Here is a 16,381-nt window from a genome sequence, read left to right on the forward strand (position 1 = left end):
ACTGTACTCTACGCCACTGCTCTCTATACCACTCTACTCTACTCTGCACCACTCTGCTCTATGCCACTGCACTCTACTCTACACAACTCTACTCTGCCACACTACATTGACCACCACTGAACTCCATGCCACCCTACTCTGCACCATTACACTCCATGCTACTGCACTCTACTCTGCACCACTCTACACCAATGCACCCTACACCACTATACTCTACATCACACTACTCTGCATCACTTCACTCTACAGTACTGCACTTTAGGCCAATTCACTCTAAGCCAATCTAATCTACTCTGCACCACTGCATTCTACGACACTTCACTCTACGCCACTGTACTCTACTCTGCACCATTCCACTTTACAGCACTTCACTCTATTCTGAAACAATCTACTCTACGCCACTGCACTCTAGAACACTGCACTTAATGCCACCCTACTCCACTCTGCGTCAATTCCACTATATGCCACTGCTATCTATGCTGCACCAATCCACTCTACGTCAGTCTACTTTGCAGCACGCTACACTACGCCACTGCACTCTATGCCACTGCAGCCTATGCTACTCCACTTTACTCTGCCACTCTCTACTCTGTGCCACTGCACTCAAAGCCCCTGTACTCTACGTTACTGCACTCTATGACAATGCACTCTAAACCGCTTTACTCAAAACCACTGCACTCTAATCCACTGCACTCTATGCCAGTCTACTCCACACCGCTGCACTCTACATCACTATACTCTACTCTGCAACACTCTATGACACTCCACTCCACAATACTCCACTCTGACACTCTACTCCATTAAACTCCACTCCATTTTATGACACTCCACTCTATTTCCCTCCACTCAATGCCTCTCCACTCCACACCTCACGACTTTGCTCTATGCCACTCCACTCTGGCATTTTATTCTACGCCACTCTTCTCCACGCCACTGTACTCTTCTCCACTCCACTCTGAGACTTTACTCCACTCTATGCAACTCTACGACACTTTATGCCATTCTATGCCCCTCCACTTTACAACATTCTACTCTTCTATACTACACTCTCATCCACTCTATGACGCTTTGCGCAACTCTTTCTACGCCACTCCATACCACTCCACTCTACTCCACTACTCCACACCACTCTACTGTATGCCCACTCTGTGCCACTCAATGCCACTCCTCCCTACGACACTCCACAATACTCTACTCCACTCTATTCCATCCCTCTCTAGTATACTACACCAATCTATGCTACTCCACTCTACGACAATCTAGTCTGCTTTATGCCACACTACTCTAAAACACGCTATCCACTCTACACAAATCCCTATACACCACACTACTCCACATTACTTTACTCCACTCTATGCCACTCCTCTCTGCTCTATGCCAGTCCACTCTACGACACTCTATGCCACTTCACTTTATGACAGTCTATGCCTCTCCAGTCTACGAATTTCCATAACACTCCATTCCACTCTTCTACAGTCCAACCACTCTATGCCACTCCACTTTATGACAATCTACTTCGCTCTACATCACTCTACTCTACGACATTCAACTCCCTCTACACCACTCCACGGTACTGTGGTCATCTTTATGCCATTCCACTCTGATCTAAACTACTCCACACAATGCCCCTTCACTCTACGGCACTGTACTCCCTCCACCACACTCAACAGCACTCTATGCCACTCCATGACACTCCACTTCTCTCCACACCACATGCCACTCACTCTATGCTACTCCTCAACACTCCATGACACTCCACCACACTCTCCTTTATGCCACAAACATTTATTCATGCTAAACAGTATCCACACGGATGTATAACATGGCTAAAACTCCTTGGCAAACTGGGAATAGCTCTTGCATACGCAAGACCTATTGGCTTTGCCAAAGCTTGTTTCTAATACTGTCATTTGGATTAATTGGATTCACCGCTCGATTTGACTTAAGATGGCGTGCACTGGTACACTGATGTTATCCTGCAAACGCCCTGCAATACAGAAGCAATCAATGCATGTAATTAGGAATTTATTTTTGCCATTGTAAAACATTGGGCAACACAAGTTAGTTTATTGGCTATAATATCAGTGCCAAACCAATATATCCCGTATTTACCTGCAGTAACACTCAACAGAAAATATCTGGGTATCTTATATATAGCATTTTGCAGGAAAAACATAAACGTTAAACCAAACGCAGAGTAAGCTGTACATAAAGCTGTACTCGATGTGGATGTGTCCACACAAAGGGAAATGTGTATCTTTGTCAGAAGAAACCAAACACGTGAAGCCCCTTCAGGGCTTATTAAGTAAAATCAACTTTCCACTTTATGCCAAACGACTAGCGCTCGCATAAAATAGTCACGGATGTTTTCAGAGCGGCCACAATACACAAACCATGGCTCTCGCATAAACACATGATGATTTTCCTCAGCAATGAATTTCATACTTCATACCTTAAAAAGAACAGTAATGGATACTTGGCTTTGACCAACAGTTTGAAGTGCCAGATGGACTTTTGCTGTCAGTACAATGTGTTTCCGTGCTTTTCTAGACTGCATGGAATGTGAGTTAATGTACCGCATACGTCAATGCATCCGGTCTTTGCGTCAGCGCTGCATTGTATGGAGTTGTAAGGCTTGAGGCCATCTGCCTGATAGCCATGCACTCTACGTTGTGCTCTGATGATCACTGAGATAGAACGGGAACTTGACATAACCCTCTCTAGTATACTACACCAATCTATGCTACTCCACTCTACGACAATCTAGTCTGCTTTATGCCACACTACTCTAAAACTCTAAAACACTCTATCCACTCTACACAAATCCCTCTACACCACACCACTCCACATTACTTTACTCCACTCTATGCCACTCCTCTCTGCTCTATGCCAGTCCACTCTACGACACTCTATACCACTTCACTTTACGACAGTCTATGCCTCTCCAGTCTACGAATTTCCATAACACTCCATTCCACTCTTCTACAGTACAACCACTCTATGCCACTCCACTTTATGACAATCTACTTCGCTCTACATCACTCTACTCTACGACATTCAACTCCCTCTACACCACTCCACGGTACTGTGGTCATCTTTATGCCATTCCACTCTGATCTAAACTACTCCACACAATGCCCCTTCACTCTACGGCACTGTACTCCCTCCACCACACTCAACAGCACTCTATGCCACTCCATGACACTCCACTTCTCTCCACACCACATGCCACTCACTCTATGCTACTCCCCAAAACTCCATGACACTCCACCACACTCTCCTTTATGCCACAAACATTTATTCATGCTAAACAGTATCCACACTGATGTATAACATGGCTAAAACTCCTTGGCAAACTGGGAATAGCTCTTGCATACGCAAGACCTATTGGCTTTGCCAAAGCTTGTTTCTAATACTGTCATTTGGATTAATTGGATTCACCGCTCGATTTGACTTAAGATGGCGTGCACTGGTACACTGATGTTATCCTGCAAACGCCCTGCAATACAGAAGCAATCAATGCATGTAATTAGGAATTTATTTTTGCCATTGTAAAACATTGGGCAACACAAGTTAGTTTATTGGGTATAATATCAGTGCCAAACCAATATATGCCGTATTTACCTGCAGTAACACTCAACAGAAAATATCTGGGTATCTTATACATAGCATTTTGCAGGAAAAACACAGAGTAAGCTGTACATAAAGCTGTACCCGATGTGAAAAGGAAATGTGTATCTTTGTCGGAAGAAACCAAACACGTGAAGCCCCTTCAGGGCTTATTAAGTAAAATCAACTTTCCACTTTATGCCAAACGACTAGCGCTCGTATAAAATAGTCACGGATGTTTTCAGAGCGGCCACAATACACAAACCATGGCTCTCGCGATGATTTTCCTCAGAAATGAATTTCATACTTCATACATTAAAAGAACAGTAATGGATACTTGGCTTTGACCAACAGTTTGAAGTGCCAGATGGACTTTTGCTGTCAGTACAATGTGTTTCCGAGTTGTAAGGCTCGAGGCCATCTGCCTGATAGCCATGCACTCTACGTTGTACTCTGATGATCACTGAGATAGAACGGGAACTTGACATAACCTCCTTGGGAGTGCGTGCTGAGAGGCACAATACCTTCGCTAGTAACAGTGCTTAATTTGTGCCAGTGTTTTCTGGTGCTCGGCACCGGCCCTTAATTTTAAACACAGACAGTTGTTTATCAGAGTACATCACTTGGTGGCGCTCTGTCTATTTTTTTCAGCACAGCACCCATATTTTGCAAAACATAGTATTAAAAAAATGATAAAAATTGTACTTATGAGGCACCGAATGGCATTTAGTCAACTCTATGGGAGTGCCACAGATGGAAAGCATGTGTTTATTATGTGGTTTATATGCCATGCTTAATTTGTAAATAAATAAATAAGTGTAGGGGTCCAAAGACTTTATAAGGGCCGGACTGGGAACAAAAAGCAGCCACGGCAAAACTGTTCGAACCAGCCCTGCACCTGCCTTTTTGGGAAGACCCTCCCTCCCATTCGCTCTCACTCCCTCTCTTAATCTCTTTCTTTGCTCCCCCTCCCCCGCTACCTGCTGCAATAAAACTGGGAGGGGAGGTGTGGGTCCAAAGAGTCTTTTTAGAGGCCTAGCTGTCAACCTGGCCTTCAAAAACACAATCCCCAATGGCTCCAGCAGCTGGAGACATGGTTGGTGGGTTAAGTGACCAGGCCGGCCCTGAGGAGACTGCCAGCACTCCCTCATGCCTGGGTTGTCGATTACTAAGGCTGAATAATCTTCATTACTTTTGGTGCCTCTTTCTTGCCCACCCTACAATGCATGTCTTTATTCTTCACGCTTACATTTTCTTTTTCATCCCTACTTTCTCAATTTGCCACTGTTTTCCTGTCTTTCTCTTCCTCCTTCATTTTCCCTTTTCTACCTTTTTCTCTTTTGCCCTGGGTTAAAGTCTGTTGATGGAATATAAATACCGGTCCCCAAGGCCAGCAATGACTGGCAAAAGTTAAGCACTCACCAGGTTATGAAATACACTGATCTTAGAGGTTTACTAAGTGCAAAAGTCAGTTGATTCCAAATGGATTCTGGTTAGCCACAAGAATCCTGTCTATTGGGAAAGAAGTAGTCAGATCACCCTGGGGCCCAAGGGGCATTGGCTGAGATGGGAGAGAATGATGTGGAAATCCTACCCACCAGTATGGCAAAAATGTAAACTAAGAGTGGTTTAGGACATCTAAACAATAACTGTGTCATATAATAGGCACCCATACAATGTATGTATGAATGCAGTTGGTATGGGTCAAATGAATCTGGTCATGCCTTATGCATGACAATATTCATTTGACCCACATCAACCTCATCCATAAATACATTGGATGGGTGCCTATGGTTGTTATAGCAGAGTCTTGGTTCACTTTGTGTCCACCAGAACAGTGGTGCAACAATCGGTGAACCAAGACTCAGCCATAGCAACCATTGGCAAAACGCCAATAGATTTAGCTCACATTGTTATTTGGAAGCCAGGTCCATTGGCTTTGCCACTATTTGTTTTCAGCAGGAGGCAGCCCCTGCGTGCATTGAACAGCAGCAGCTGCCCACCAGCACTATTAGAGCAGACCAAGGCTTTAAGTGGGCCTGGTCCCACCGGTACTCAGCACCAGCAGTTCTAAAAAGCAGGTGCTGAGACGGTTCCCCATCGGGCTCTCCGTTTTTACCCTCACCATCAGGGTGGAAAATAAATCTTAACTCTGCAGCAGTACAACCCTTCACTGCCTCTTATGTACCTTCAAAGAGACTCATTATAGTTCTTGCACAGTCTCATCATGTCAGAACTGAGGCATTTTCAATATTATATACCATGAAGCCATAGTTGTTGCTTATTTCTCTTATGCAACTAACAACAAAGCCAACAGTCCTGACTTGGTGTAGGTGTAATGTTACTTGTCGTATTATATATCTGGATGCAATGACAGAAGAAGCAAAATACCAGTCGGGCGACACATTATGCTAAGCACAGATATTTAGCTTATTTTTTTTAAGGTACGCCCCTAATTTCATCGCCCACACCCCTTTGAGTGACCCCCAAGTTTATTTACCCCACTTCGAGCCCTGGAGCAGACCCTACTGGTGCACTGAAAAGTAGCATTGGGGTAGCAGCAGGGGAGGCAAGTCATCACAGCAGAAGAGAGGAGCTGGAGGGGATGCACGCTATGCCATCATCCCAGTGACAGAGGTGAAGAAATGCTGGGTGCACTCTCTCTGTGATTAGCGTTCCAGCGCCGATCACAGCAGAATGGCCTTGAGGCCGCAGGCGAGAGGAGACACGGAGCATGCGCACAAGGAGCTGTGGCAGGGGAGAGGCCATCATAGTGTCAGGCTCACAATCCAGCCCTGACAAATAAATCAAATAATCCCAGTTGCACTCATAAAAAGAATGTTTCTTTGTGTACAGCCTGCATGTATCACTAAAAGATTTGAAGCCAGCCCTGCTCCGTGGAGCCAGCTCCCTTGTGGTTTATTGAAGTGGATTGTTGCATGTCCCGCCATTTTGTGTTTATGCCATCGGTGCCCGTGACCCGGGTCCTCCATCTTGGCAGCTTCGATCCGATTCAACATGCCGCTGGACTACGCCCTGTGTTGCCTGACTGACCTTTATCCTGAGCTGACCCCCCCTTGGGTCTCATACACCCCTCTCATCTTGCTCAGTCCCTGTGAGGCTGGATGTTATGATTGCTGATCTCCTAGCCGGTTTGTTGACTTTTGGCTCCCCTGAATGTACTTTCTCCTTTGCCGGTTCTACCTGGCCCGTTCTTCTTCCCACCCCTTTTTTCTTCCCCCCCCCCACCTTCTATTCCCCATAGGACGTGTGTATTATGGTATTTTATGCTATAGTAACTCTTGTTTCCTATGTGAAACTAGGCTTCTGTAACTGATGTCATTTTGTAACTCGCTAATCCTCATGTAAAGTGCTCTGATACCTTCGGGTCTAGACAGCGCTATATAAAACTCTGCAAATAAATAAATAAACGTGTGATGATTAAATGTTTAGGAGTAAAATAGTCCATCATTCATTCCACTGGAGTCTGAAGGATTCACTCAAGCCATCTACAGGTTGACAGGGATGCTAAAATACTCCTATGGGCTGGTCCAAGATGTGATCCATGATGCCCCAAGCTAGCAGCTGAAGGGGCGAGGCATGCCAGTGGTCTGAAGGAAGCTGGCCCAAAGCTCGCTCTGTCTTCCTTGACCACAATAGGTGTGGCAATATCTTCGCCAGACCTAAAAACAAAATCTGAATCATCACACAAAATGAGGCCTGGAGCAGGAGCACAAGGAACAAAGATAAAAAGAGATTCTCCTTTGTAAACTGGGTCAAGTGGCCTATATTGAAATATATAGGTTCCAGAACATTATTAGATTGCAGATTTGTCTGTAGAAGATGTAGCCACTGCATCTAGCACCATCCTGGCATGGAGGTTTGCAGGTGAGCTTGCCTGTGGCCATCGTTGTGCGTCCTGCGTGTCCACTCTGAACACGGTCAGTACGGCTGACCATGTGATCGTTATGGCCTGTCGTAATAAGAATAATCAGAAGCCAATTCCTGAGTACAGGCTGAGGGCAGCGCGGTTGTAGAGATCATCAAAACATCAAACTCTGTATACATGTGTAAATACTCTTGCTGTTATTATTTATTTTGATACAAAGTTGTGTGAGCTACCTACTAAGGTAGATCTCAAATTGCTTCATAAAGTTGTTTGTAAAAAGACACATTGTTATGGTGAAAGACGTGTGGCATCTTCATCCGGATGAACGCAGGGAGTGTACACATTGCTCACAATTCTAATGTGTCACCCTACCCACAGGGAACGCCCTGAAGAAGATCTCAAGGAGCAGAGGTGCGAATGAAAACCTCTCCGTCGTTCCGGCAAGGACACTAAATGAGGAGCAGCAGTCAGAAGAAGGTATGCCGCAGTCTAAAAGCTATGTTTTATGCTTCACCGGCATCCATTGGGGTCGTTGGACCTTTTCTTTCTTATTTCAATTTACAACCATGGTCTTTGAACCTTCCTCTATGATCAACCCTGGATGACCGTGGTCTGGTCATACTTGCCACTGGTTGTGATAAAGGAGGCCTACTTTTCAGCATCACAAATGCCTTGATTTTGTTGTCTCTGCCCTGAGAGGCGGATATTGTTTTGTTAATAATGTGTTATAATTTCTCACCGCAACATTGTTATTTTATAAAGCTATGTCTTTTCTGTATAGTAAGCATTTAAGGATATGGGGGGCATCATTTCAGGCAACCTAAAGTCGCCTGTTTTCCAATAAATGGTAACTAGCCAATTTTAGATTTTGCAATTTTTATGCAATTTGATCATATTTTATAGAATTTGTTCTCCCTTCCCTTGTATTCATAACTCCTTCCAATGAAGGTAACTTTCTTCTATCAGATCCTCAATTTTAAGGTTCCTTATCAATTTCCATTCTCTTAGTATCATCCATGTTGGAAATGGTTGCCTCGCTCTGTCCTGGCAATGTTACAAAATTAACATTCATTATGTTTCCTGCAGCATCTTTTTGCCCATTGATATTCTGTCTAAAAATGTTTTTAATCACTTAATGAGCTTAGTCAACAATATGGCATTTGATGCATATAGCATGCAGTCCCTCAACTATACAATGAGTTTACACTATACTATACTCGTTTGCACTGATCTCTGGTGCAAGGGTAATGGGGCAAAAGTCATTTTTTCCCGAATGGTAATCAAAAGGTGGCCACACGTATTACACTATTTTCAAATCAAAAACCCAGATGCCAGATACCTGCAGTTGGGCACTTAGGGCAGGGGAGCACGGCTGTACACCATGCAATGGACATGCCCATCCCAGCAGCGAGTGTCGACATTGATGGCATTTCCCATGATAACACGAGCACATTTGCCTAAAAATCATGTTTGCTTCAGTCCTAGGACTGGCGGGCCAATACTTTACTTTGCCAATGCTTCCTTCCAATTCTTTGACCTTTATAAAACATATTTATAGCTACCCTGGTGTGCCTAATGTGTGTTTTCTGGTTACAGTCATCCAAATTCAATAATACATTTTTGGCACCAATTTGAATCATATTTTCCCATGATGTGCATTAAAACTAAAAAAGGTTTCCAAGCATGGTTTAAGTGCACCTGTCTGCTAGAAAGTACCCATACTGTTCTATTGACATTATATGTGAGTGATCTTTTTAAAAAAAATTTAAATAAAATGTTTTACTGTTAACGTGTGACCACCATGTTAGGAAGTGGCTTGTTTTCTTAGTTTTTTTTCTTATTATTATGATTGTGTTATTTAGCACATGTCAGTTCTAATTAGTCGAATTGGTGGTGTTTTAGCAAAGAAGTCATCAGATTGCAGCATCTGGTTTACGTTCTCTCTGCCGGTTAGAATTTGCATACTTTCTTTTTGAGCAGTATGGCCCCAATTCACAAAGGTAAACTGAGAGAAAAATCCAACTTTGCTACTTTCGGGATTCACAAAGGGCATTTACTACTCGTAAATGCCATTTGTGAATACTAAAAGTCATAAAGTTTGACTTCCCTCTCTGTTTACCTTTGTGAATTGGGGCCTATTTATTTTACTTAAAGATAGAAATGTAAAAGAGTGGTGGGAGGTATTTTTATACTTAAATGAAGTCTGTATTTTGTAAGCCTAGGCGGAGTTCGAGGAGTATCGCGTAAGTGCGCTTGGTGATGACTGTTTGAGTTAATTTCCAGGACCGGGTGTTTGTCCTGCGCTGGAAAATCAACGCGAACAGCATCATCATGCACAGCGCAAGAGGGCGCTGCTTCTTGCCTGCTGCTTGAGTATATTTTCTACCCGAGCGGCAACTTTCTGAACGCAAACAGAATGTTTCACTACGCGAGCGGTTGCGACCACCCGAGACCACCTGCATTGAGAAATACGACCGCCCGCTTTGCAGGGAGATGGATTTTTCTTGCTCGCGATCACCAACTTGGCGTTAGGGAGTGCGAGCGAGCAAAAGTCTCGCCAGGAGTTGGGTTTTCCTCGCTTGTGCTCGCCAACTTGATGTTGGGGAGCGCGAGCAAGGAAAAAACTCCCCTACTTGGACAGAGTTTTTTGGAACTCCGCTTGCTCCACGGAGTGTGGAAAACTCCGCAAACTCCGCAAGCTGAGCGTAGTTCATCACCCAGGCTTATCACCAGTGTTTTACATTACTTTCAATTAAATAATGTGCTGCCTTCGGATATGAAGATTATCCGCCATCTCAAACTCATTTTGTTTAGAATTGGCAGCAAACACATTGTTAAAAATCAGGGTATCTGATTTATTCCGAAAAGAGTCAGTCCGGAAAGAAATCGTTAAATGCCGATATCTGAAATCAGATTATTGAGCTCGCATTGATAAATATCATGTTACTTCATAAAAGAAAGGGTTAAAAACAATTGCTTTATCATGCACTAATGCCTTGCCATGTGATGCTTCAGAACTAAGTTCATAACAGACTCAAATGCACACCGAAATCATGCACTGTGCCTGCCCCGAGGTTTTCCTCTGCAATTTAGGACACCTTGATTGGGAGACCAGACACAATGGCGGTGTAGTTCGATTTACAGAGTGCTTCACACCCCTTACGAAACGTGAAGTACACAGTTCCAAATTACCAAACAGGCAAAGTAGGCACCAGCCTATGGGCCCCACTCCTTTTAGGGGCCCGCGACAACGGATCAAAATTCAACGGAAGTTCGTAAACCAGAGACATCAGATTTACATAACAGGTTGTCTCTTAAAAGCTCATCTTCTGGCAACTGTCAATTTGTGCAGAAATCCGGTGCTTTGGGTATTAGGAGATAATTTGCGAGGGAGGCCCCGAAATTTCGACTGCCGCAGGCCTCCGTAGGGTTTAATCTGGCACTGGAAGTACACTTTGCGGACAGGTAGCACGCTATACCATCGGAAGTGCCTGGTTGAATTTCAGGGTGTCCTATGGAGGAAGTGGTTTGGTGTCATGAGTGAGTGACCAGAATAGTGCTGTTATCCTGTTTTGGGTCACAGCCTCTACCCATATAATGGGGGAAAGGACAGAGAGAGAATGCAGGCACTTTATATTAATTTTTATTGTTTTGAATGATTGGATAAGTCTCTATAGAATTCAGTCATGAGGCCCTGTTGCTAAGGAGGTAGATTAAAACTATCCCATCAGATCTAACATCTGAATCAACCCTGCCGCTGGTTCAAATAAATCATCCGGTCATCTGTAGCGTGCAACTCATATTATTCTTATGAACTAAGTCTGTTGGTGCAGAGACAACATTCATCATGTACACTTGAGACCACTTATGAGTCAAAAGGATCCAACATGTTCGGAAGCCTTAGCAGCCTTGTGATTGGTCTGAACGATGTTTTCGGTAATCAGACGATGACTGGAGGCCTGGGCATGTTCTCCACGTAGGCTGTAATGGAGCCTGCATGGAGAACATGCGAAGTGTGCAAGTCTGTTTGGGGCGGCCCGAGAGGGCCGTCCAAGCAGTCATTGCGCACTTTAGGAGGGTGCTACCACTCCTTCGCTGCTCCCTCTCCCTCACGCAATGCTGTGGGCTGAAGTAGGAGAAAATAAAATGATAATAACACAAGTTATTATCATTTTATTTTTTTCGTCTTTCACTGTAAAAAAGCAGTGGGGCGACGTTCCTCCGCCTTAGCGGAGGAGCCGCCACTGACTTAAGTTAATGACATAAATAAAGGGCCTGGTCCCAACCTGTTTCAAGATCAGTTTGTTAATTACTACCGGGTCTGAGCACTGGTAGGCCACTAAAACGCCTTGTATGTTTAATGGCAAAGAACACTTAAGCAATTGTTGTGCAATTTTTGTAGGCACATAAGTGGATGGAAATGTCTCAGTAGCTCAGTTTTCCGAACACTGCATGTTTGGGGTGGAATTTTAAAGTGGCCGAGAGACTGGGAATGATTTGTACATGAAATGTTTAATGGCTTCAGCACACAAATAGTCATAAAGAAGCATTCTAACTTGAGCTAAGAAACAAACCCCGAGGCCCAGCTCATGCCATTCTACACCATGCCTCCGCATGGAGTTAGGGAAGCCCTTGCTCCACAGCACTGGCTACACACAGTCTCAGTACCTTGAGTTAGCCAGTCTGTGCTAGGGACTTGGGTCGAACGGTGCGAATGCTGAGTACCCCTTGCCCATAGTCTGCTGAGTATGGTACATGCTCTCCTCAGTGGGCACAGAGGCAGTAACAATAGCACAGAGACTGGCAGAGACCACAGTAGCCATGCCTAGCACACTTTAGGCAGGGCTGTTTGTCCTATAGCATCCTGGGCCAAGTGGCTATTGTACCAGTGCAAACAGAGGGCAAGCGACGATGTAGACCCCGCAGCCCACACCCAGCGGACACTGAGGACAAGGGTATATGCAAGTTCCTGCCATAGGTACAGTATATATTTGCAAAAAGCAAAACATTCACTGGAAATATTTTTTATGGGAAGGTATGATTGGCTAGAACGATCAATTGAGAATCAGTGCTCTAAAATAAACCCTATAATTTCCCTAAAAAAAACATCTGCAATATAAGGCACATTATCGTTGCACTCAAAAACCTCAGATAGCTCTCTGAATTTCCAGTTCTAATGTGTGATGTATCCAGAACCCCTCCCCCCCATGCAGTGCCTTGAACTCACACATGACGTCACTGATGGGACACACCACTGGCATTTCTCACATCTTGCTGCTAGCAGTTGGATACAGTCTTTTATTCGGTGTAATCTCTCTGGGGACCTCTGCCTGTTGAAAGGGGTGCTACAGCTGCATTTCAGGTCTGCAAGGGTACTTCCTCATTGTGAATGTAATTGAAACAGAGTTTCTATATTTTCTCCGTGCTAGAATCTAGTTGCTGCGTGTGATATTCTATGTCAGGAATGGAGGCTCCGATTATGCTTTATCTTTCTTTATTTTCAACTCCGCAGCCATTTATTTATCAAGTAATTGGCGAAGAAAAAACAAAGGGCTACAACTCCCATGAGTCCAAGTGAATACTTTTCAGACAGCCACTCATATCTGTCAGTCTCTATAAAGTAACATCCCCAAGGAACATCAATTCCTCTTTCTTTGCTGCTCAGCAGCCAGATAAGTGCTCTTCCTTGTGAATGTTATTATACTAACAAATGTACTCTTCTTAATTGGAATATTGTAGGTGTTTTGCAATTTGGCTCAGCAAATATTATAAGTTGCCAGGTTCTTTCTACGCTAGCTAGAGCGTCATGTTGGGCATGTGAATGATTACTCTGTTGAGCCTGGAGATTCCCCCCTCGGCGAGAGTCCTCCACCTGACACTATTGATGACAGGGACGCCCTCGGGTACCCTGATTGTGATGATCACGATGACTGATGAACCAGACCCAGTAGACCTGGGAGGCTGGAAAGGGCCCCTAAATGTCCCAGGCTAGATTTGTTTGCTCTTCATTCGGTGGAGTGAGTTCTGGCAGACAGAGTGGCTCAGTACATGGCTAGTCGCATACGTAAGTCAAAGGACAAAGAAGTGAGGGGCTGCCTATGGGCAGAATGCCCCAGACCATTTTTGGACGGTAAAGTTGCCCTCACGCCTGAAATTGAGAAATTGATGGCAAGATAGCTATATTCATAGTGAAGTTTATCAAGGATCCCAAAAAAGGGATTGATCGCTCCTGGAGAAATTGCCAGGACCAGTTGTTGGATGTCCTAGGACCCCAAACTAAGGTTTTGGGCATGGTGGAGGTGGTGAAAGACACTGGCAACCTAATTTTCCCCGAGATTCTTTTGGGATGGGCACAGTATGCCTTCTATTTTTAGTAGGTGACAATTGCGCTCTCTCAATTGAGAGGTGCCACTCCTTGTTGATAAAGATTTACCCCACGTTGAGGGAACTGGCCACCTCAGAGGCTGAAGTACTGGCAGAGGGCAGACTCTTCGGAGAGCCCTTTGTGAAGGAACTTGGAAAATTTGTTATGACCTTTGTTTTAGTTGGACAAGGCCCAGCAATCGATGAAAAATGTTTTTGGCAAACAATTTTTTGGGAGGGCTGGTAGAGACCGGGGACGCTCTTCCGGACGTCTCTATTTCCCAACCTCAGAAAGATTCCAAAGAAACTGGTAATACCAGTTTCCAGACCAAAAGCATTTTGGAGCCTTTTTCCTGACCAGAGGAGGAGGTCGCGGACGTGCAGGCAGAGAAACCTTCCACAATGCGGACAATGCCCCCAGTGGAGTCTGAAGTAAGTAGCACCCTTTCTTCCCATCTAAAAGTGGGAGGGTGAATGAGATTGTTTTTGTCTAAATGGAGTGAGGTTACGGGGGATGCATGGGTGTTACAGATCATTTAGTTCTACGTAACCCTGAAACACGCACACACAGTCCAAGACCTATGGTGTTCTCAGAGGAGGACGCCGTTCTACTAGCTTAGAAAGCCAATTCCCTCTTAAAGACAAAAGCCATTGTACTCTCAACTTTACATCCATGCGGGTTTCGCAGCAATCTTTTCCTAGTAAAAAAAAAAGAAGAAAAGTGTCTACGTCCCATGATAAACTTGAGGGAGTTCAACAGTTGGGTAGTATACCGCCACTTCAAGATGGAGGGCCTCCACCTGTTGCTGGACAGTTAACCTCCAGGCTATTGGTTGGTGAGAATTGATCTCAAGGACGCCTAGCTCACAATACCAATCTTCCCTCCACATTGCAGGTTCTTACAGTTCCAATGGGCAGGCCAGGTGTACAAGTTTGTGGCTCTCCCCTCTGGCCTTTCTTCCGCTCCTTAGTGTTTCACCACGGTGCTGAAACCAGTCTTAGAGTTGTTACGGTCCGGGGAGTCGAACTGATCATCTACCTGGACGACGTCCTGTTATTGCACCAGGATTTTCTCAACCTCCTAAAACACTTGAGGATGACACTCTCTCTGTTACAGGACCTCGGTTTTGTTATCAATGAACAGAAATCTTAGTTCACTCCCTCACAATCCATATCCTTCCCGGGTTTCCTGATTGACTCAGTACAATAAGCGCTCAAACTTCCTTACAATATGCTGGCCCTCATCCGGAAGGAGCAGTGTTGCACTTTGAGCAGGAAAAATGTCTCCCTCTGAGATCTGGCCAGGATAGTGGGACTGTTAGAGTCCTCTATTCAGGCGATTTTCACAGGCACTTTAACATCTAAAAGTGATTCACTCATGAAAAGACCTCTCTTACACGGCGAAGGTCATGTTGTCAGACGATGCCAGAGCAGAACTTCTCTGGTAGAAGGATCACATAGTAGAGTGGAATGGCAGAGCCATTGTTGGCTCCATCCCAGACGTGGTGATCGAATCGGATGCAAATCGATCAGGCTGCAGAGCCCACTGCTGTGACATTACCACTTGAGGTCTGTTGTCGGAGCAGGAAAGCGGGTTGCACATCAACTGCTTGCAGACTCCTTTGTGGTGCATACGCTCACAAAAGATAGAGTGACCTGCTCCATCCTGCTACAGATGGGCAGTTTCTCCAAAGTTCAATATATCGAGCTCTTCAGAGGTACAATATTAAGGGTCTTGGCGGACTTTGCCAAGGATTTCTAGTACTTCTGCCTGAATCACAGGATTTCTGTCACGGCAGAACATCTTCCCGGCCAACTCGGTTGCATAGCAGATTCGCATAAGTGACATCTCAAGGATTACAGCACTTGGAAGCTCGATCCTCCCATATTCCAGAGGATCATGAGCAAGTGGGATCCCTGTCAGGTAGACCTCTTTGCGTCATGTCTTTCTTGATCATGAGATGCCCCGGTTCTTCATTTGGAGAACAGATCCTCGTGGGTTGGCAACTGATGCATTCATGTAAGACTGGGCTCAGTTCCGGGAAATCCGTTTCCCCCACTTTGTGATGATAACCAGGTTAAGGTCAGGAGATAGAGGGCGTCACTGTTGCTAGTCAACCTGGTTTGGAGATCTCAAGTAAGGAATTCCGGGATGTAAAGAAGGCCCTGCTGCGAGATACCACCATGTCATACTTTGACCCGCTGCACCCATCTGAACTCTTAGTTGACACCAACCTAATTGGAGCAGGGCTGTCCTCGCCCAAGAAAAAAGACTCTAGGCATTTGGGTGCTCGTTGCGTATGCCAGCCAGGCACTAATGGTGACGTAAACAAGAAATAAGCGAATTGAAAGGGAGTCCCTGGCAATCCGATGGAGGAGCTAACATTTTCATCCTTACCTCTATGGGCACAAGTTCAAGGCGGTAACTGACCACATGCCGTTATTCACACTCTTTACTGGCACCTCACAGAATTCTGCCACGAAGATCAAACACTGGGCAGTGCAACAGCAACTTTATTG

The 16,381-nt window shown here is 44.9% G+C and overlaps 1 protein-coding gene across 2 annotated transcripts in view; it reads left to right on the forward strand.

Moving 5' to 3' along the window:
- Positions 1-16,381, forward strand: part of ZNF831 (zinc finger protein 831) — a 475,412-nt gene that overhangs the window by 177,063 nt on the left and 281,968 nt on the right. For both annotated transcript variants that reach the window (XM_085619460.1, XM_085619461.1), the window contains exon 5: positions 7,877-7,975. In XM_085619460.1, the coding sequence (XP_085475586.1) occupies positions 7,877-7,975 (99 nt within the window). The remainder of the gene's footprint in view (positions 1-7,876; positions 7,976-16,381) is intronic.

This window comes from Triturus cristatus, chromosome 7 (genome assembly GCF_964204655.1).
Source record: "Triturus cristatus chromosome 7, aTriCri1.1, whole genome shotgun sequence".
In the NCBI taxonomy this organism is placed as follows: Eukaryota; Metazoa; Chordata; class Amphibia; order Caudata; family Salamandridae; genus Triturus; species Triturus cristatus.